Genomic DNA, 23274 nt, shown 5'->3' on the forward strand with positions numbered 1-23274 from the left:
TGTTGCGATGTCCTCAAAGACTGGTTTCAAGCCGTGCAAGGACTGTCGCCGAATGATGTCGGTTACGGATCTGCATTGAGTCTGTTTGTGGTGCTTGGAGCGCGTCCATGACCCGGCCTCGCTCGAGGGGAAGGTCTCGAGACCGCTCGCGGAGCCACCACCATTCTTCGTCCTCAAAGCCTTCGGGCACAGGTAAGAAGTCGTTGAAGCGGTCCCTTCACCCTTCGACTTCACCCCATCACTTGACTGATGTGATACGGGAGGAGTGTCAACGCTCGAGGCCTCTGTTTTAGGAGCGTGCTTCTGGGTCCGCTCCCCAGAATTTCCGGGAGCCGGAGCAACCCTACCCAATTAAAGGAGTTTTATGAGGCCATGCCTCATTTTTGGGCAGGCCAACCCCGATACGGCGCCCTTCGGGCCCAAGGGGTTCGGTCGGTGGGACCTTCGGGTTCCGCGCCGGCGGCTTTGGCTCCGGCCACCAAGGTCTCCTCTGGATCCGCACCGACGCCAGTCGTAGCACTGAGACCTTCCCCGGCACTGGTTCGATTGTCGATGCTCCTGGCATCAGGGGTGCCTGCCATTGACGTTGACCCAGTCCTCATTCCCGACAACTCGGAGTCAGAACGGCGTGGGCCGATGCCGCCTCTGTCTTCGATAGTGCCTACTCACCCCAGGTCAGATTTAGACCATTTTCCTATGGGTACGAATTCGGGGAAGGATTGGAGGGGTCCCTGGACCCTTATGAAAACCAGGATGACCCTACTTTGGACTGGGCACAGGAGTTGGGCGAGGCCAGTGGCCTGGACACTTCTCCAGACACCGGCATGCTGTCTCCTCCTACCGTGGCTACAGCGGAGGGAGCGACTTATTCTATGGTGGTTAGTAGGGCGGCTGAGGTCCTTGAGCTGCCTACTATACAGGTCAGGCCAAATCTCCTGATGGAGGTGCTTCAGTCAGGGGCTTCCACATCTGATCGCCTTCTCCCATTCAATGAAGCCCTCACCAATGTCCTCTTGGGTACTTGGTCCAAAACCAACACCGAGGCTCCTGTGAATAGTATTATTGCACACCGCCATCTGCCCTCCCCGAACAACCCTAAATTCCTGTCCCAACACCCCATGACTGAGAGTCTTGTCATCCAGGCTTCCTCTTCCTCAGGCGCATTCCATTACACACCCCCGGGTAGAGAATAAAAAAGGCTGGAACAATTTGGGAAGAAGATGTTTTCTTCCTCCAATCTCGCGATGCGGTCCGTGAACACTGCATGCCTTTTGGGCTGCTATACCCGCTCTCCGTGGGATACGGTTGCGCAAGTTCTGCCGCAGATACCCGAGGAGGCCCGTGCTATCATCTCCCAAGCTGTCACTGATGGGAGATATGCAGAGAAGTTCACGATCCTATGTGGGCTGGACACGACCGACTCTCTGGGCAGATCGGTTGCTTCGACAGTGGCAGCCCTCGTACTTCTGTTTTTTCGGGGGTTGTCCAACAGTCTCTTATGGACATGCCCTTTGATGGCTCCCGTCTCTTTAGAGACAAAGCAGACTCTGCCTTGGAGAGGTTCAAGGACCACCGGGCTATAGCTCGGTCCCTTGGCCTTTCCACTGCCTCTCGTCCCCCAATAGTCCGCCTTTTGCCCCTTTCATTGCCACAGAAGGGGCTCCCTGTCGCAACCCCAACCAAGCCACCGTGCAACCAATGTTGTTCAGCAGCTGCGTGGCCGGGGATGCGTGGTACAGGGTACCAGAGGTCCAAACCTGATAGACCATCCCCTCACTCCAATCCCGTTGGCGACAGGATTTGCCATCACCTTCCCCACTGGAAATCCATCACTACGGACAGGTGGGTTTTGCAGATAGTTTGAAAGGGCTATGCCCTCCCCGTTGAATCTGCCCCACCAGCCATGCCTCCACCAGTCAGCCATCTTCCAGAGGTTCGTCTGCCACTTCTTTGCCAGGAAGTTGTGGCTCTCTTGGTCAAGGGAGCCATAGGGAAGGCCCCTGTGCCAGAAGTAGGTTGTGGTTATTATTCCCACTACTTTCTGGTGCCGAAAAAGGACAAGGGCTCACATCCTATCCCAGACCTTCGGGACCTCAATTACTTCCTGAAGCAGGAGAAATTCAAAATGCTCAGCCTAGCTCAGGTCCTGTCTACCTGAGACCAAGGAGACTGGATGGTAGCTTTGGACTTGCAGGACGCTTATTTCCACATTCCCATCCTGCCTGCCCACAGACATTACCTTCGATTCGTGGTAGGTCATGAGCACTGTCAGTTTACCGCGCTCCCCTTTGGTGTTACCAGTGCCCCTCGGGTGTTAATGAAAGTGATGGCGGTGGTTGCAGCTCATCTGCGCAGGTTAGGGGTTTCAGTCTTCCCCTATTTTGATGACTGACTGTTGAACGCGGACTCGCCCCAGAAAGTCGTCTCCCACCTTCAGACTATGGCGAACCTCCTGCACACGCTGGGGTTCACAATCAACATGCCGAAGTCACACCTACCTCCCTGTCAGATGCTCCCTTTCATCAGAGCTGTTCTGGACACAGTGCAGTTTCGGGCTTATCCTCCCGAAAAGCGAGTCCAAGATATTCGGCTATGATTCTGATCTTTCAGCCTCTGTCTTGGGTTTCCGTGAGACTGACTCTGAGGCTGATGGGCCTCACGGCCTCCTGCATCCTACTGGTAACACATGCCAGATGGCATATGTGGGCTATGCAGTGGGACTTGAAGTTCCAATGGGCACAGCATCAGGGAAATCTCTCCGACATGGTCTAGATCTCAGAGGGGACTGCAAAAGACCTGCAGTGGGGCTTTCGAATCCGCACTGGGTCCACGGCAGATCCCTCTCCCTTGCCCAGCCAGGTCTATCCATAGTGACAGCTATGCCACTTCTGGGTTGGGGCGGCCACATGGGAGAGGCTTAGATCAGATGCCTCTGGCCTCCGGCTGAGTCTGGGTCTGGGTCTGGCCTCTGATCTCAGGCTGGGCTGGGTCTGGGCACTTTCTTCCCTCTCTCTCAGAGAAAGTAGTGCAAGTGTTCATGGACAACACTACCGCCATGTGTTACTGCAACAAACAGGGCGGAGTAGGGTCCTGGACCCTTTGTCAGGAGGCACTACGCCTCTGGACATGGCTGGAACATCAGGGCATTACCCTGGTGGTTCAACACCTAGCAGGCTCTCTGAATGCCAGAGCAGACAAACTCAGCCGTCGATGCACAGCCGATCATGAATGGCGTCTCCAACCGGAGATGGCGCAAGGTCTCTTTCAGCATTGGGGAGAGCCTTGATTAGATCTGTTTGCCTCCGCAGAGAACGCACAGTGTCAGCTGTTTTCCGCTTTGGAGTTTCCAAGGCCGCACTTGCTCGGAGACGCTTTTAGTCTCGAGTAGAACTCCGGCCTCCTTTATGCCTTTCCGCCTATACCACTTCTGCCTAGAGTTCTCAAGTAGATCAGGCACGACCGGGCTCAAGTTATCTTTGTGGCTCCGGACTGGGCACAGAGAGTATGGTATCTAGAGCTATTGAGCATGGCTACCAATCCTCTACTCAGACTGCCTCTTCGGGCAGATCTCCTGTTGCAGCAACAAGGGACAGTTCTCCACCCGAACCTGTCCAATCTCCACCTTCATGCATGGAGATTGAGTGGCGGATCTCCCACCTGAAGTCTGCGATGTTATCTTGGCAGCCAGGCGTCCCTCCACCAAAACGGTATACGCCTGTCATTGGTATAAATTTGTGGCATGGTGTACCATCAAATCTGTTGCTCCCCTCTCTGCTTCTCTATCTGAGGTTCTTTTGTTCATTCTTTCTTTTGGCCCAGCAGGACTCTGCTTTGGGCACACTTAAAGGGTATTTATCAGCTATTTTGGCCTTTCTTAGGCTACCTGATCAGCCGTCACTCTTTAAATCTCTTATTGTCAATCGATTCCGTAAAGGTCTCACCAATTTATTTCCTCCCACTCCATTTATCATGCCTCAGTGGGACCTCAGTCTTGTCCTTACTTAACTTGTACTCCCTTGGAGCCGATGCACGATTGCCCTTTACGGCTTTTCACTTTAAAAATGTCTTTCTTGTTGCCATCACTTCTGCTTGTAGAGAGAGTGAGCTTCAAGCTCCTTCCTCAAAGCCTCCATTCTTGTTTGTGCACCCTGACAGAGTTATTTCCTTCCCATGGTTGTTACGCCTTTTCATGTAGGCCAGTCCATCACCTTGCCTACTTTTTACGCACCCCCACATCCTTCTCATGAGGAGGAGCAACTTTACCGTCTGGACTCAAAAAGAGCGTTGGCGTTCTATCTAAATCTTACTAAAGATTTCCGGGTGGACGATCAACCCTTTGTCAGGTATGTGTGTGCGAAGAGAGGGAAGGCAGTGCAAAAACATACCATCCCTCGATGGGTACTTCTTTGCATAAAGATGTGCTGTGCTTTGGCCAAGAAGCAAGGCCCTCAGGGCTTTTGCGCTCATTCCACCAGAGGAACTGCTGCTTCCACTGCGTAAGCACAGGGAGGTCCTGTCCTGGATATCTGCCAGGTGGCTACGTGGGCATCCCTGCACATGTTTGCTAAACATTACCGCCAGGACAGTCCGGTCCGTCGGGACGGCTGTTTTGGTCGTTCGGAGCTGCAGGACTTTCTAGTATGATCTTGGTTCGAAGCCCACCTCCGAGGATGGCATTGCTTGGGTATCTATTCTAAGGTAAGGAATCTGCAACTAGAAGTCTCTATCAGATGTACAAGTTACTTACCTTTGGTAACAAAATATCTGGTAGAGACATATTCTAGTTGTAGATTCCTTACTGACCCACCCATCTTCCACGCTTGTGAACTGATTTTTAGGGACAGGGATTCCCCTTTTAGGTCCTTAGCTCTGGTGCACCAATCTCAGTGCTCTGCGCTTTGGCAGGTTAAAAGAAACTGACGTCGGTAGTTGGAGGAGCAAGATGGTGCCCGTGTAAGTGGCAGCCGTTAAGCTTCCCCCCCCCCCCCCGGACACCAGCGGTGAGTCTGGTGCATTGTTGGTGGAGCAGCAGATGCGGTGCTGAGTGCCTGGCTGAGAGTGCCCGGCGCTGGGGGCTAGACTCCGGAATCGACACTCGGTTGCTGGGAAGCGGCGCTGCTACAGACTGCGGAGCAGAGGCACTGTGGAGTAGGGGCATTGCAGCGCTACGCTTGTATCTGAAAAGCTGGGATTTTATGGTGACGTCATGGAAAGCCCACGGAGGGTAGGAAGAGCTGCTTCCCAGGCACAGTAATGAAGCGTAAAGTGTGACTGTAAACTGTGACTATTTGGGCAGCGAATATGAGCAAGGGGTTCTCTTGGTTGGTAGATTCTAATGCCGACCGGGCCTTGTTATAAGGATAAGGACGTGGGTTTGAAGGAGCGTGGTTTGGCTCCTGTGATGGTTCATCGCGCGCACTGGGCACATTATTGCGGAATATTAGTAAATCTGTCGCAAGGAGTACAGATTGCTGGTACTAGAGGCTTGTTAAAACATTTGGGGCTCTCCCGTGGCTCATAAGAGTGAGTATAGCTCCTAAAACTGTGCGGAACTTTGGAGATAAAGGGGAGGGGGCCCGGCCAACACGCACTGGAAAAGACAGCAGGTATACAGGCCCAACCAACAGGCAGCCTATCTCAGGAGAAACTAAATTGGGTGGTAGAGCCAGAGATGGAACCACTAAAGATACCAAAGATGGCAAGAATATTACCAGCATCGCCCGCTTGATTCCAGGGGGGAGGGCAAGTCACAGCTCGCTATAATGAACTTTCTAACCAGAGGGGCCCAGAGAATGGTGTCAGCAGCTCTCTATCTCTTCCTCATGGTACGAAAGACTCTAACAAAGAGATTCCCAAGGTACTTAGAGAAGGGACTGAGCAAGGTAAAGGAAACAAGGAAGGGCCCTCCGTGAGTAATCTTTCCACGATCTGGCCACGAAATGCAGAGGAGCAGCTAATACCGGAACGCGGGTATGGCGAGGTGCAAATGGCGCAAATGCTCTGGTATCCAGCATGGACAGTGCACAACTACCAACGGTGGAGACAAACCGCAGGATTCAGGCTGCTCATAATCTCACGGACACATCCCCTGCATTGTGCTCAAAGGATGTAACTGTGGGTATCAGCGATAGTAATTTGCTACATGTAAAGGCCAGGAAAAACCGGAAGGAGCAAAAAAGTCCCTGACTGGTCGAGGGATGGCGGAGATAAGTTCTATTTGCTAACTGAGGACTCTGAAGCGTCCAGCAGTGGTTGCAACCAGCGTTTAGGGGTAGGTAGCACACCTTCAGAGACCTAGAGTGCCTCGTCAGAAGAAGGGTCCACAGTGCGGCCTCAGTGACTGCATCATTGATGCCTAAAAACACGGTCCGGATCAATGGGGGGAGTAGAGCCCTCATTCAAATGGGACTACTCGGGGGCCAGATTGACGGGATTGGAGAAAGTTTCCAAGCTTGACCCACCACCCAATATTGATGGGGGTGTGGAATGTCCGGCCTCTAGCAATAGCGCGACTGGCACAGATGCAAAAATGTTGCAGGTGATATACGACACAATAAGGGAGCTTCAAACAGAGACAAGGACTGAGAGTCGGAGGGCTCAGATCGCTACCAAAGATCTACAGGGCAAGGTCCACAAAGTTGTGAGGTCCTGCACAGAAATTGAGGAAAAATTAAGTGCAATGGCGACCAGAACGGCTGCAGTGGAGGCTGATATCGAGGCCCTAAAAGAGCAGACGGAAACACACGGAGGGCAATTAACTGACATTATGTGGAAATTAGAAGATTTTGAGAACCGGCAAAGGAGAAATAACTTGTGTTTTTTGGGGGTTGAAGAAGGGCTGGAGGGCAACGATATCTAGGCATATATGGTCAAGCTCCTGCAGAGTGCTTTTCCAGAACTCAAGAAGTGGAACTGGGAGAGGGAGATTCAAAGGGTACATAGACATAGATTCCCAGTAGTTAGACGGGAGGGGGATAGTAATGTGGAATCTAAATACCCAAGAGCTATATTGGTGTTTTTTGGCAACTATCTGTTAAGGCAGGCCAGGTGGAGATTGCGACAACTGATTAAACTCTTCCAGCCAGGATAGGGGAGGGGAGGCGTATTTGCTGGCGCCCGCTCGTCTTAAGACAGTGGTAAACAGGAAAGTTTAAATGTTTACCTCTGAGATTCAGGCAAAGGAATACTTGATGGAATTGAAAGCCCCGTAGAAACAGGCAGGGGTTTAAGGTATCTCAGTGTAAAGGATGGCAGGGGAGCTAAGGATGAAGGTAGCTCGGCAGTCTGGGGGAGGGCTTACGGCTGACATTTGAGGTCATCACCATCCAGGCAAGAGGTGGTCTGATTGCTCTTGGGGATGGAGAGGTCAGGGAGGGGGAGGGTGGTTGCTGGCAGGGGAGGGAAGCAGGAAGGGGAGGTGCAATGGTGGGAGTTGAGGTGGGGGGTCGAGGGGTGGGGAAGTTGGGGGGGTGGGTAGAGATTGAGGGCTCAGCAGATGGGATTAAAAAAGAAAAAAATGGTTACTCTAGGGAAAGCAGATGAAGTGCAGGAATAAGATACCGGTTGGCCCAATGCCCAGTGGTTTGGGTGGGGGGACTGAGGTAACGGACTACAGGCATAGTTACATGAACAGGGAGTTTATAGTGAAATATGATGACACTGTAAGGAATTTGTTGAAGTTCTATACATGGCCGTTTTCCAGATAGCTGCCATAAACATATGTGGTTTAAATGATCCCCGTAAGAGAGGGTAAGTAGCAGAAGACTTTAAAATATTAAAAGCAGACATATATTGTCTGCAAGAATCACACATAGAATATTCTGATAAAGCATTGCTGGAGTCTCTTGGTTTGCAGCTTCTGGCATGTACCGAACAGAGGACTAAGACGAAAGGGGTGGCTATCTTAGCAAGTAATACTAAATGTAAAGTTAACAGGAGGAGGGTCGATGAGCTAGGAAGATGGGCTATAGTTGAGAGCTTGTTGGATAAAGGAAAGTTTACACTTTGCTCACTATATGGCACTGTGTATGAGGACCTGTCTCTGCTAGACTTCATTTCAGCAGGATTAGCATTATGGCCTGCCCCGTACGTTGTCTGTGGGTATTTGAATTTCAATGGGGCATGGGATAGATCACATAAGGAAAAGGATGCTAAGACTGAAAAGTACTCGGGACGGAAACCAAGAGTATTTCAGGCTCTTAGGAATTTGTTAAAGTAAGTGGGTCTGGTACATGCATGGTTGACAATGAAGGGGATGGACTAGGGATCTACATATTTTTCTGCTCCTCATAGGAAATTGGCCCGGTTAGATTACTTTCTAATTTCGCCTGAACTCTTGGTGGGGGCGAAAATTAAGCTATTCCCACAATTTATGTCAGATCATAATCCTCTACTTTTGGAGGTTAAGAGCGTGGGTAGGCGAAGTGATAGGAAAAGCTGGACATTCGAGAGAGGACTGTTGAATAACCCTGCTTATCTGCAGCATAGGGAAACATGGTTGAGAGAATTTCTGGAAGTTTACAGGGGGTCCGCCCCAGCAGAGATAGTGTGGGATACATTGAAAGCTGGAATAAGGGGGGAAACACTCAGCTTTAGTATAAGACGACAGAAACAAAAAGCAGGGCAGATACAGGAGCTCCACACAAAGCTTTACGAAGCAGAAAAGCAACTTACCGTGGCAGTCAAGGGTGGTACAGATTTTAAGGATGCCCTGCAGCAAATCGCAATAGCCAAAATGTTAATTGATGAACGTTCGGTGGAAAGTGTGGCGGAAAAATATTTAGCAAGACGGAAGTAGTGCTATGAAGTCAGTGAGAAAGTGGGTCATCTGTTAGCTGTACGAGCTCGCCAAAGGATCACACGTAGCTCAATCTCAAAGATTAAAAACAGGCTGGGGAAGGTAGTCACAGATCCCGACCTAATCAGGGAAGTTTTCCTGGAGTATTACGCTGAACTTTACAAAGCCACTTCTACAGGTGGGGAACAAGCCCATCGCGGTTGGCTGGAAGAGACCATTGGGGGTAAGATTACCTCTGAGGAACAAGAGGTATTGGGTAGAAAGGTCACAATGGAGGAGTTTGAAGGGGCGATGCGTGGGCTCCCAAGCGGTAAGGCGGTAGGGACGCATGGTATCCCGTTAGAATTATATAAGCATTTTAAGACATTATTGTTACCAGTGATGCTAGAACTTTTCACCCAAGTGCAGCAAGGGGGCAATCCTCCCCCATCCTGGGGCACTGCTATTATAGTAGTGTTTCCTAAGAAGGGTAAAGATCCCCTCAGCCTGGGCGCGTATAGGCCCATTACTCTCATCAATCGTGATGTAAAGATTTAGGGGGTCATTCTGACCCTGGCGGTCCATGACCGCCATGGCGGAGGGCGGTGGAAGCACCGCCAACAGGCTGGCGGTGCTTCCTGGGCTATTCTGACCGCGGTGGTAAAGCCGCGGTCAGAAAAGGGGAACCGCGTTTTCCCGCCGGTTTTCCCCTGGCCCAGGGAATCCGCCATGGCGGCGCTGCTTGCAGCACCGCCATGGGGATTCCGACCCCCTTCCCGCCAGCCTGTTTCTGGCGGTGTCCACTGCCAGAACCAGGATGGCGGGAACGGGTGCCGTGGGGCCCCTGGGGGCCCCTGCACTGCCCATGCCACCTGCATGGGCAGTGCAGGGGCCCCCTAACAGGGCCCCACAAAGATTTTCACTGTCTGCTTTGCAGACAGTGAAAATCGCGACGGGTGCCACTGCACCCGTCGCACCCCTGCAACTCCGCCGGCTCCATTCCGAGCCGGCTTCCTCGTTGCAGGGGCTTTCCCGCTTGGCCGGCGGACGGCCTTTTGACGGTCGCCCGCCGGCCCAGCGGGAAAGTTGGAATGACCGCTGCGGTCTTTTGACCGCGGTGCGGTCATTCGGCGGTAACCGCATGGCGGGCGGCGACCGCCGCCCGCCGCGGTCAGAATGACCGCCTTAGTCTAAACTCCTAGCTACCCATCTGTCTTCTTGCATATGTAAATTGGTAATGCAGAACCAGCATGGGTTTGTCCCAGAGAGAGATACAACCGTACACATCAGAAGAGTCATTGCTTTGTTTGATGCCACCCATGTCACAGAGGAGCCTATGGCAATGATTCTGCTAGATGCCGAGAAGGCTTTTGACTGAGTTAGCTGGGAATATATGTGGGAAATATTGCGGATCTGTGGCCTGGGAGACAGCTTCATTATTGCACTTAAGGCCCTGTATAGACACCCAAGTGCTAGAATCTAAATGTTAGGTGGTCAATCTAGTGATATTCGGATTGAACGTGGTACAAGGCAGGGATGCCTGTACACCCCCTTGCTTTTCGCTTTAAATATTGATCCATTCCTTCGGCAACTCGAAAAGAATATAGCCATTCAGCCTGGGATTCGTAATTGTTGGGGTACCAAAATATTAGCTTATGCTGATGATGTTGCAGTTGTCACCGCCAATCCGGAAGTGGCCCTTAAAGAAATAGAAGAGGTTGCACATCTTTTTGGTATGGTATCAGGTTATTCGCTTAATAAGGATAAGACTCAGATAGTGGTAAATGAGTACGCTAGGACAACCAATACTCGAAGGGTCGGCCATGCAGTATATTTAGGAATCGATATTAATCCCAATGTGGAGCAGATAGTTCAGTCTAATTTATTACCGATTGTAAGAAAAGCTATATATAATTTTGGTAGATGGAATAACTTGCATATGTCAATTGTGGGACGGTGCAATTTGGTGAAGATGATGTTCTCCCTAAGGTTTTATATTTATTCCAGGCTATCCCGCTGGAGTTTGAGAAATCTTGGTTTGACATGCTGGATCAAATGGTGATGCGGTTCATCTGGTCGTATGGTAAGATCAGGAGGACGGGAAGATATATGACTTTATCTAGGGCGAAGGGGAGTTGGTCCCTTCCAAACTTTAAATTATACCAGATGGCGGCTGCTCTACAGTTCATTCATCCTCTGTTTAACGCTAGAAGACCAACGAGTAGTGAAGGGTATATCCCGGATATATACGAATTACTAATTTGATCTCTGGCTAGGGGTGTACTCTTGACATTCACGGAACCCAGTTATTATAAGAATACGCAGTTTAAGGTCCTAAATGCTGTATATAAGTGCTGGAACCCCTGGCGGAAAAGAATGGGACTAGGTAGATATCATTATTATACGATGATTGCAAATAACACATTGCTTCCTGAGATATTTAGGGATAACTACATGGAGCGGTGGAATAGACAAGGGGTACAAAGACTAGAGGACCTCTTTCTTGGATCCACTGTATGCACATTCGAGAACCAGCAGGAGAAATTTGGTCTAGAGCAGAGGGGATTCTTTAAATACTTACAAGTTAGGGATTTTATACATAAGAAAACGGGGGGCAGTGGGATTTGTAAAATGCCCCATGATGGAGATGCTGGTGAATGGAGATAGGTTTACTATAAAGACAGCTTATGCCAGACTTAATGATGAGTTGACAGATGATCTGCAGAAGTATTGTAAGAAGTGGGAAGCGCAACTTAATGTGAGCGAGGGAGAATTTTATGAATCCTTTGGGTTGGGTTGTAGCATTTTGTTGTCTGCTGCACTCCAGGCACAATATTACAAAATAATTTTTGATTTATACTTCACCCCAGGGAAAATAGCTAAGTGGGGCAGGGCAGAGGGGGCAAATTGTCCAAGATGTCAGGTACACGGTGCAGACCTAATTCATATGTTTGCCACATGCACAGTATTACCAACCCTGAGAAAGGATGTCGGACAGTTTATCAGGGGAGTAGTTAATCAGGATGTGGATTTGACTCCCTGGGTGATAGTGCTTGGGGTGTTGGATGCAAGCAGCCCTCGCGCATCTAGGTTTATTTTTGTATCCATGGCCATATATAGACTCTGCATCGCCTCAGCGTGGCTCGACCAGCAACCTCCAACATTTCAGTCGTGGGTTGGGTTGACTTTTTTCGGTTCATCAGCTCGAACATTTACTGTATGAACGTAAGGGGAGGAAGGCGAGACTGAAAGGTTAAGGTATTTGGGGAGTACTGGGCACGTGGCTAGCTAATCGATAAGTATTTTTTTTGTGTGTACTGCACCTCGTTTGTTAAGCGTGTATGTCTATGTTTAAAAAAAAAAAAAAAAGAAACTGACGTCACTGCTCTGAGGCTGCGTCTATACACTACTCCTGATGTCATGACGGCGACTACGACGCCAACAACGCCCACGGAGTCGACTGACGTGCAAGGGTATTGCTCGAAGAAAAAAATCTCCGGATCTAGTCTGACGCCTGGGGGAAAATTCTGAGGTAAGTAATCTGCAACTAGAATATGTCCCTACCAGATATTTAGTTACCGAAGGTAAGTAACTTGTACAACATGTTGTTTGATTTAGGAAAGGCAGACGTTCATGAACACAAATCAACTCTTTATAGCTTGTAGAATATCACAGAAGGGAAACAACATCAAAAAGACTACCATTGCAGGTACAGGATCAACTGCGTTCAGACATGCTGCATGTTTGCAAATGAACACCTTTAATTTGAAATAAGAGATGCTTCACCAGAAACAATGCTGCAGCACTAACCTTTCTTTACAAAATATCTTTATTTGAAATATGCTAAGTGCAAAGTGGAGTTTAGTCCATATGATTGCTCACCATTATTCTATTGATGTACTAGAGTACTATAATCAGCAATAGGGCACTACTCCAGGTGCACATCAACCTTGTACCTTACGGATATGAACACATCTGTGAAGTCTATGAACAGTTTGCAAATTTCTAATAATATTTAGGCTGCAAAAAGACAGTGTTACTTACCAGTAAAAGTAGTTTTGTCGTTCCTATCCTTTATTGACCCTCATGCGACACCACCAACCTCCCTCTAAGATGAAGCAAACTTTATTGTTGTTACCACATGCATATACAATATGGCACACCTCATGTATTACATGATGCAATGGAATAATAAAATCATGCAACAACCCCAAAGATGAGAGACAATGTAGCCTTGGGACGGACATCATAATGAATCATTCTTGGCAAGGCTAGCATTCATAACCGAATTATGCGCTTCATGTGAGTCTAATACAAACAGCAGAAGTACTTTTGATTTCTAATTCCTGTGGTATGCTTATGTGTGTCTTTATATTCATTCATCTTGGTGTTTATCCTCCTGCTTGTGACTCTTTTGACCCTGTAATGTGTATCTATCTGGCTATCGTGCCTCTCTATCTGGATCACCTTGAGGTGAACATTTCTATGCTTAACCATTGTACTCTTGTGCTACAGGTATGATGTCCTGTCTCCAGGGGAGATGCAAAGACTCTCTTTTGCACGACTGTTTTACCTGCAGCCAAAGTATGCAGGTAAGTGGCTCCTTTATGGCAGTAGAGAACAGAGACCGCTGCACACAGAGAACATTTTACAAAAGACTAGTCAGGCAATAAGAATGAGCTATTTACGTGTTTGCTTGGTTGTAAACTCCTACATCGTGCCAGAAAGCCACTTCATAGTGAGGAAGTGGTGGCAAGAGGTAGTTTTGCAGTTGCTGACTGTTTCATGGGTAGTTGAAGATCCATCTACTACGTGCACTTGTTATAACACCAATTTTAATTATTGACGAAGGTTGAGCTGTGGTTAGTGAGGCCTTGTTTTTAACAAGGGCAGGAGTTGAGTATGGTTGTCCTGATGGATTTCCTGAATGGATTGAACCTCCTATTGAAGAATGTTGTCTTGAGCTTCTTCTTGAAAGTTTGCAGATTTAGTAGATTTCTGATATTTGGGTTCCAGACCTGATCTCCTAAACTCTGACTGATCTCGTTCCATGGGTCTTTTGCTCAAATATGGCTTGCACAATTGTTTCTTTTGCAGGATCACAAGTTGGCAGGTAGTTATTTATCTAGCTGATATAGTCTGTAAATATTGGGGGCCATGACCCTACTGAGTCAGTTAATTTTTTTGTGTTTGGGTCATCAGGAGCCAATGGCGATTTTTGAGGGCAGGCATGATTCACGCACGTTTTTTCCTACTTTGCTCTTACCACCTCTTAGCTTCAGATCTGTCTCTGGGCCTCAAGTGGAAAACAGTGTAACAGTGGTTAGGATTGGCCTACACCAAGGCCTAAGCCAGTCCAACACAATGAGTAGTTGAAGTAACCGGAGTAGCCTTCAGGACATCATGAAAAAATGTTGGTGTTTTTAATCACCATGAGACTGATTTTCGATGAACCTACATCAACATATATGAATGAAAGAATGATTGATGCAGCACACTTCTCAGATCAAGGTGCAGTTTTTTGTTAACTCCATGGGAACAGCTGGCCTTTTTGTAGCATTCCCAATACTTTTTTTTAATTGACCTTACTAAAGGCCTGCGGGTGAAGTGGCACACACTAGAGCTGAGCTATAAGATGGCCACACAGCTATGAGGCTTGTTGTTGCGGGCGCATCATCTGGCAAAATCCGACCTTGGCATGCATCCTTTGAATCCATGTAAGCAGCCATCATTGGAGAATAGTGTGAGGATTCTCACAGTAATTGATTGGACCATTGGAGTTGAAAACATCCTATTCTGTCAGTCTGGCTTGTGCCGATGTTTTACTCTGAGGCTTTCCACATGTTGGTGGTTCTTTGCTTCTCAGTACTACACACTAATCATTTCTAATGTTCTGATGCCTTTATTTTAAAGTCATTAGTGTGCCTTTGTCAGTGGTACAATACTGTAACAGTCTATCTCAGAATGTCTTTATAGCATGTGGGCGCTCCTTTCCTATCACGTACCTGTCTTTCTTTGCTCATCCACCTGTTAACATATGATGTGGGGTGTATAAGCTGATATGTGCTATCAGTGGGATTGAATTTGAATATTCACCTGAAATTATGACAAGAACCTTAGCTCAAATTATGCTGTTAAGACATTAAGGGGGTTATTACAACTTTGGAGGAGGTGTTAATCCGTCCCAAAAGTGACGGTAAATTGACGGATATACCACCAGCCGTATTACGAGTTCCATAGGATATAATGGACTCGTAATACGGCTGGTGGTATATCCGTCACTTTACCGTCACTTTTGGGACGGATTAACACCTCCTCCAAAGTTGTAATAACCCCCTAAGATGTTACACTCACCAGCGGTTGAAGCAGTCACTAATTATTTTTTATAACAGTCTTGATCATCTTCATTGTATTATGGTGCATCTATCCTTATTTTAGTCACTCCAGTGAAAACACAGTATGCAGAAATGTGCAGCCTTGTATAACTTTCTCGACCGCCCCCTCTGGAAGGTGGGTGTTACAAGACTTTTTTTCTGAAGGGGTACATAACAGTGTTGTAGGGGTGAGGGTGTATTCTCTCCTTCTGAGATTGGGGCCGGTGTGGGATTGAAGGTGATTCAGAGGGATTCACTCTTAGAGACCACATTCCCCCATTGAGGGCTCATCATGCTTGTATCACCCATGTTTTGGACCACACCACTACATGGATCACATGTAATTTTCCCAATATTCACAAGCCAAATGTGAAATAAAGACATGACTCAATCATTGCAATTCCTCTTTTGGAACGTTAACGAAAACTGAACAGCCACTGTAAAGCAAGACAACTTCTGGCATATTTCTATAGACATGTCATAGATGTGTCCCCACTCAAAGAACTACATCCGTCCAGAGCAGCAGAGCAGAAATTTGCACAGAACTGGAGCACACAGATTCCTTGCATCATACTCCTCGTATTCCAGGGGTAGCTGTCCTAATCTGGTTTGGTACACCATTTTGGCCCCTAAATGTAGGCTCAGTTACCAATGGCAGATAACTAGTGGTGGGAGGAGGCTTTGGAACAGACATTGCTGTTATCAGCTTTTATGGCCATACCTTTGACTCCACCTCCTTTCCCCTTTCTTCCATATGGTAGCAGCTGACTGCCTGCACCATACTTCAAGTACTGTACTTTTGCGGCAGTGACTTCAATGTGAACCTAGACCTGAGGACTTTAGGTATAATCCAGTGTGTAGGTCTCCTTCAGAAGCAAACTGCTCTAAACCTGCCACAAGAGTTTCCTGTCTTGGTTAATCTATCATGGCACAGGCACTGAGACTGGCAGAAATATATGTATCTCATCTGTTCATGCAGAATAGACATCTCACCTGAACCCTTTCCTATGATTCCCCAGTGATAGTCTGCACTATGCTTCCAGTTCTTAATGTGTGCATGCCAATATGATGAATTCCTGCATCGGCCATGAAGGACTCTGTGTTCTGTACAAAAGATATGGTAGGAATCATGAGCTCCTTTGAGTGTGGGTTTAGTGGGTAGCCCAGTAATAGTGTGCAAGATGTTCAAGGTGATCATCAAGGGGGTTGCCTAAACAAACTTTGTTCCAACCTACTTAACCTAAAGGTAAAACTCTGTTTCCTAGAAACAAAACATATAGTGACTGGGGGTGGGGAGGTGCTTGCTGAACTTGCTGTGACCAGGAAAAAGTAGAGAGGATGCAGAGTTTCAGGTGAAATACCAGGGGAAATGCAGTATCTAGGTTGTATAGAGAGGGTGAGCATCCTAGCATAACACTAGTGAACCTGATCTGTCACATATAGGCTTCCAAATTTCTGTCAGATATTTTGACCATACAGATAAGTTCAGGTGAGAGACTGTATGGCACTGTGCGTTTACTACTATAGTTTCAGAATTACTACTCTAACCCATTCACTTCACATGTAGCTCCCCTATGTGAATCTCTCCAATGCTGCTTTGATGATAGTCCCAGGGCTTGCTTTTGTGACACCTGTCAACTATATCTTGAAGAGCCAGTCTCCGAGGCGGACATCAAAACTGCACTACAGTGCATAGAGTGGTTGGGCCCCTAACAGTTGAGAGGCTGTGATGGCCTCTCAGTTGAATTTTAAGTAGGATACATAGGGATACTTCTCTCACTTCACCCTTTCATAGATGAGAAAGCCTAATAACAGGATGTTCTCTCGCTTTCATTGCAGTGGGGCCCTGCTGGTAACATTGCTTAAACTGGGAAAGGCTTCCACACAGTGCAAGGCCACTTACACTAATCTATACTGAAAATAAAATAATTTATACTGATAATAAAATAATGGCTAGGATTCTTTGGAACAGTCTTCTGCCAGTGTTCCCTGATCTGGACCTCCCTGATCGGATGAGCTTCATACTGGGGTGCTCGACATCTCATAACCAGTACATAATATTCACCATTACTAAACAGCTTTGCCTGGACACTGCCACGGCATTTTCTGGCTTCTTTTTGCCACCTTAGTGAGAATTCGCCTGGGATGCAGCTTTGTTAGCTGTGTAAAGCTCCTGTAGTCTTGCTTGCATCCAACTCAGTGGCGTTGTGTCCTTGTCGCAGACCCAGCCAGTTCAACCAGGCAGGTATATGCCCCCTGTCCTGGCATGCATGCTCCACCAGCAGCACTCTGCTAGGAGTCTCAGCTTTTGGGGACATAGGGCCAGATGTAGGAACCGGTTTGCATGTCGCAAACTGCGAAAAACGCAGTTTGCAACATGCAAAACGGCCATCGCGATGCAGAGTCACATTTTGCGAGTCGGTACAGACTCGCAAAATGTGATTCCGACTCGCAAATAGGAAGGGGTGTTCCCTTCCTATTTGCGACCGCATCGCCATGCTGAGTTGCTTTGTGACTGCGAAAGCGGTCGCAAACCAACTCGCAGTTACCACCCACTTGAAGTGGGTGGTAACGCATTCGCAAACGGTAATGGGTCCCCACGGGACCCCTTCCCCTTTGTGAATGGCGCTGAAAAAATGAAACCAAATGGTTTCATTATTTTTTTGAATTGCAACCTGGTTTTCCTTTAAGGAAAACAGGCTGCAATTCAAAAAAAAAAAAACTGCTTTATTAAAAAAAAAGCAGTCACAGACATGGAGGTCTGCTGTCTCCAGCAGGCCACCATCCCTGTGAGTGCAAGGACTCGCTATGGGGTTGCAATTTGCGACCCACCTCATAAATATTCATGAGGTGGGTCTTTGCGACCCCATAGCGAGTCGCAGAAGGTGTCTGAGACACCTTTCTGCATGCACTTTTGCGAGTTGCAATTTGCGAGTCGGTATGACTCGCAATTTGCAAGTTGCAAAACATTTTCTTGCTACATCTGGCCCTTTGTCTATTATATATCAGTGTACAGAGAAGATACTTTATTATTGATCAGAAGTCCAGGTGTCTATCTCTGCCCTGTTATCCAGGAGATATTTGCTTTAGCTGCCTGTCCGGCATCAAAATAAATTGCTTAATCAATAATAGGTTCCCTGAGCCCTGGCACAGTGAGATGTGATATGAACATGTCCCTGCAATGTTAGGAAGAGGTGAAATATATAGTGGGTACAATTATAGGACATAAAGTCACAAAGCAGGTAGAGAAATAGCTGTCACTCATGTTGTCGCTTGCAGGACTAGTTGCCCTGATGGAAATGGTTGTGCCACCTAAACTCTTATATCTATTGGTCAACATTCTGCAGCCTCTAGTGTGCCATTTCTTTGCTCAGCTCCCAACCTTAGTGATCTTATTGACATGGGTAAGGAAACACCCTCACCTTTAATGGGAATCCCCTCATTTGTTAAAAGTTGGGCGGATTTGCAGCATCTGAATTTGAATTCTACTATTCATGTGCTCAGCCACACTTTATAACATTTTTGGTTCCACCTGTCCTTCTCCAATCTAGTAGTCGATGAGGACAAGTTGAATCCCCACCCTTTGATCTCCTTTATAAGCTGGGTGGATTTGTAGCAGCTGAATTTGAATTATATTATTCATGTGCTCAAGTACACTTTCCCCTTTGCTGGTTCCACCTGCCATCTGTTCTTTCCTATCTAGTAATGGAGGCAGATATGGCACATCATCATCCCTTGATCACAACATAGAGTTGTCCTGGGATTAGATATTTGCACTTCTTCAGTTCGGTGAGCTGCACCAGATGGGCCTGGCAGAGACTGACAAAAAACACAGGTACAGCATTCCTTTACTCTCCAAACCTACTGCTAGTAGACAACCCCTCTCTTCCACTCAAATATGACTCCAGTGTCAAAACTTAGACTTTAGGCTACATCTTCCTGGAGAACGGGTTTTTGTCGATACAGGATATTAAGGATGACCCACATGTCCTGGTACCAGGCCCCATAACAATTGTTGCACCCATCATTCCTTTGGGTGCTATCCTCTTCTCAGTCATAGAAGATTGATAGTGGGTACTGACCAGAAGCATCTAGTCACTAGACTATACAGTTCTGTGCTGGAGGAATGCATAAGTGGTACATTAAAGCCCAAAAGCAAATGTGACATACAGTCCTCATTCTCTGATTAATAGTGGGCATACTACTAAAACCAGAGATGTCCCTCCTAATGATAAACATAGATGGTTGTAGTTCAAATTCTTGCATTGAGTCTACTGCATCCTGAAGGGGTTAGCAAAGAAGGGCTCAACAGAATATATGTTATGTCTGCACTGCTGTGCTCCAGGACTTTATCACGTGGCCTGGATCTGCCGGGTGGCCGTAACTTTCTGGACAGCTTCACTGTTTATTATTATATTGGGGTTGATGCCCCGCATGGCTTTGTGGGCGTATGTTTGAGATATCCTGGTTGTCCTGCCCAAGTATCTGCCACTCGCACTGCTGTGTGGTAAAAAACAAAACGGTGTGTGGCAATATTCTGGGATAATGCTCCAGGGTCCAAATTTCATGATTGGTTGAAAGACCTGCTCTATTGTAGTGACATGTCAGACATCTATTTTTCCACTGGTCAGGCCAAAAGACATGTTGGTCCCTTTGTATGCCTACTTCATGATCCGCAGCAACAGTTTAAAAGACAAAACCAGCTCCATACATTATGTGCAGTGACAATGCTATTTCTCTTCCCTTAGCATGCCTGATATTACAATATGCAATAGAAATGTACCCTGCTGGCTTGCTTGACGTGTGCTTTTCTGTGTTTTCTTGCCCCAGGGACTGTTTTGTCCATCACTAAATGGAACCATGTCACTTCTTACCATTGACATATCTGATCTGTCAGCTTTGTTAGTGTGCCTGCACACTATTATGTACCAGTTGGTGTACATTTCACTGCTTCTATTGCTTTGCTTCTTAAATTTATGTAAAAATACGTCTTAAGGAAAGGATGTCGAGAGCAAATGTCTTACAACATAGCAATATCCTTGGGGGCCGTCTCCATTTTAAGGTGCAGAATTGTCTGAACATTTGGGTAGTATTTGTAGTATACATTATGTTATTCATTCATATTCTTTCTGCTTTTTTGAGCATGTTCTGTTTTTTCTTCAAAGTATTCACCATCAGTGTGCTGCCATCATCACGTCAGGGTTTAACTGTGGTTTCAGTCACTGATAATTGTGTTATCTGTGAATAAAATCAGGGTTAGGAAGTATTGCGTTTCTGCATGGAAATGGAGAGTAAATAACCGCTGTTTAAGTATGTTCTCCAGTTCATTACTGTAGGAAACTGGACTTCTTTGCAGATGTCCTCCCACTTTTTTCCCCTTTAAAAACTACTAGATGCTGATTTTTCTCCTCTGGGAGTGCACTGAGGCCTGCTACCCAGTCCTCAGTGCCAGTGCTCTATCCTTTAAATGAGTTATATCCTATAGAGACTTCTAGTTGCAGATTCCTTACCAAAAAAAATTCCCCAGGTGTCAGTCTAGATCCAAAGATTTTTCTCAAGCAGTACCCCTGTGCCGTCAGGTGGCGTCGGTCGACTCTACGTCCGTTGTCTGTGTCGTGCGTGCCGGATATTATGTCACAGGACCTATATAGGCGCCACCCTGGGTCGCTGACACTAGTTATTTTCTTTCTGCGCCAGGCAGTGTAGATCTGAAGAAGAGCTACCCCTCAGGCACTTTTTTGACTTTTTTTTAGTATTTTTTAGTATTGACACTCCTGGTGCATTGAGATGTCGTCACGTAAGACTGGGTTCAAGACCTGCAGATCCTGTCATTGGGCGATGCCTGTGACGGATCCGCGCCTTGTGTGCTTTTGGTGTCTGGAACGCAACCACGACCTGAAGTTGTGCTCCAAGTGCCGGGCCATGAATCCAAAAGCTTTGAGGGAGCGGTCTGTAAAGCTCATTGTGGCCTGTCACTCAGATCTGCACCACTTCTGATCTCAGTTGAGAGGAAGGTCCCAAGATCGGTTGCAGAGCCCTCATTCTTCATCGTCCCACCTCAAGTCCTCCGGAGGGTTGGGTAAGTCGAGGCACAAAATTAGGTCAAAGTAGAACAAGCTTTCTTCAACTTCACATCGTCCGTGGGCCGACGAGGTGAAGGAAATGGAGCGTTGTCGTTCCAGGTCTCTGCCCTCAGAGCCTGCGTCTGGGTTAGCTCTGCTCCTCCCTGAGTTTCCGGGAGCCGGAGCGACCCCTGCCCAACTCTGAGTTTTATGAAGCCATGCGCCTCTTATTTGGGCAGTCCGACTTTGCTGGATCTCCTTTGGGCCCCATGGGGTTGGCAGGGGCCCCCTCAGGTTCCACAACAGTGGCTTCACCTTCAGCTCCAGGGGACACCCATGGATCCGTTCCTGGATCCGAACCTGCAATGGTCATTTGACCTTTCCTGATGCTGGTTCCTATGTCGACACTGGTGCCCCTGGGTGGTGCCAACCCCATCTGAATTGCCGACTCCGACACAGAGGATTCAGACTTCCACAGGGATCTTGCTCCCTTTGTCTAATCCGGGTTCTCTTGGGTTGGGGTATGGTGAGGATTGGGAAGGGTTGCTGGACCTTTTGGAATGCCAGCTGGAAGATCCCACTAACTGGCGGATGGACGTGGGTGAGGCCAGTGGTTTGGTCACTTTCCCTGACACTGCCATGCGTTCTCCCCCTACCGTGGCTATGGAGAAGAGAGCGTCCTACTCAGTGGTGGTGAGAAGAGCAGCCGAGGTCCTGGGCCTCGAGCTGCCTTCAGTGGCAGTCAGGACAAACTGCCTGACAGAGGTGCTTTCACCTGGGGCTTCCACTTTTGAACCCCCTTTGCCCTTTAATGAAGTCCTCACTGATGTCCTGCTGGGGACCTGGTCCAAACCCAGCACGGGGGCTCCTGTAAACAAGACAATCACCTGCTGCCATAGACCTGCTCCAAATGACTCAGTGTTCCAGACGCAACACGCAACACCTGAGAGCTTGGTTATCCCAGCCTCCATGTCCCAGGGCGCATTCTGGATAGGGAATCCAGGAGGCTGGATCAGCTTGGGAAGAAGATGTTTTCTTCCTTCAGCCTGTCATTGCGGTCCGGGAACACTGCATGACCTTTGGCCCGTTACACCCATAATTTATGAGATTCGGTTGCACAGGTGCTGCCACAGATCCCGGAAGAGGCCTGGGCCATTCTTTCCCAGCTGTTGCTGATGGGAGAGATGCAGCAAAGTTCACAATTCGACGTGGGCTAGATATGACCGACTCACTAGGCAGACCGTTTGCATCAATGGTGGCTTTGAGATGCCACACCTGGATGAGGATGTGTGGCTTTACAGGGGATGTCCAATCGACCCTTATGGACATGCCCTCTGAAGGCACCCGTCTCTTCAAAGACAAAGCAGAATTGATGCTTGAGTGCTTTAAGGAGCCCAGAGCAACAGCCAGGTCCTTAAGCCTCGCAGCTGCCCCTGGGCCCCCCTCAGTCTGCTTTTCACCATTCTCCTGGCTATGGAAGGGACACCTAACTACATCTGTTCTACTCCAACCACTGTGCTGCGCATGCTGCACAGCCTCTGCATGACCAGGGACGTGGAATCCAATTTCCTCGTAGATAAGGGAGCTATCGGTCTAGACGGTCCACTGCCCTGCGGCGGCCTCCAAACCTTCCTTCACTGACACTTGCCCGCCACGGACCAGTTGGAGCAGGATTCGCCATCACCTGCCCCGCTGGCAATACATTAAATCAGACGGGTGGGTTTTGCAAATCGTCTGAAGGGGCTACTCCCTCCCCTTCGAGACTACCCTTCCATCCATACACCGTCCTACGATTGGATGACAGAGGATCACCTGGCACTTCTCCATGGGGAGGTTATGGCTCCCTGTGCCAGAAGTAGGTTGTGGTTGTTATGTCCCCTACTTTCTGGTGCCCAAAAAGGACAAAGATCTCTGCCCTATCCTAGACCTCGGAACCTCAATCTCTTCCTCAGGAAGGAGAAGTTCAAAATGCTCACTCTGGCTCAGGTACTAGCTGCCCAGGACCCAATAGATTGGATGGTAGCATTGGACTTGCAGGACGCCTATTTCCATATTCCCGTCT

General features: G+C 48.0%; 1 protein-coding gene across 1 annotated transcript in view; it reads left to right on the forward strand.

The window, feature by feature from the left end:
- Positions 1-23274, forward strand: part of ABCD4 (ATP binding cassette subfamily D member 4) — a 221057-nt gene that overhangs the window by 175277 nt on the left and 22506 nt on the right. The window contains exon 17 of the mRNA XM_069208499.1: positions 13292-13368. Coding sequence (XP_069064600.1) covers positions 13292-13368 — 77 coding nt within the window. The remainder of the gene's footprint in view (positions 1-13291; positions 13369-23274) is intronic.

The sequence above is a fragment of the Pleurodeles waltl genome, chromosome 9 (genome assembly GCF_031143425.1).
Source record: "Pleurodeles waltl isolate 20211129_DDA chromosome 9, aPleWal1.hap1.20221129, whole genome shotgun sequence".
In the NCBI taxonomy this organism is placed as follows: Eukaryota; Metazoa; Chordata; class Amphibia; order Caudata; family Salamandridae; genus Pleurodeles; species Pleurodeles waltl.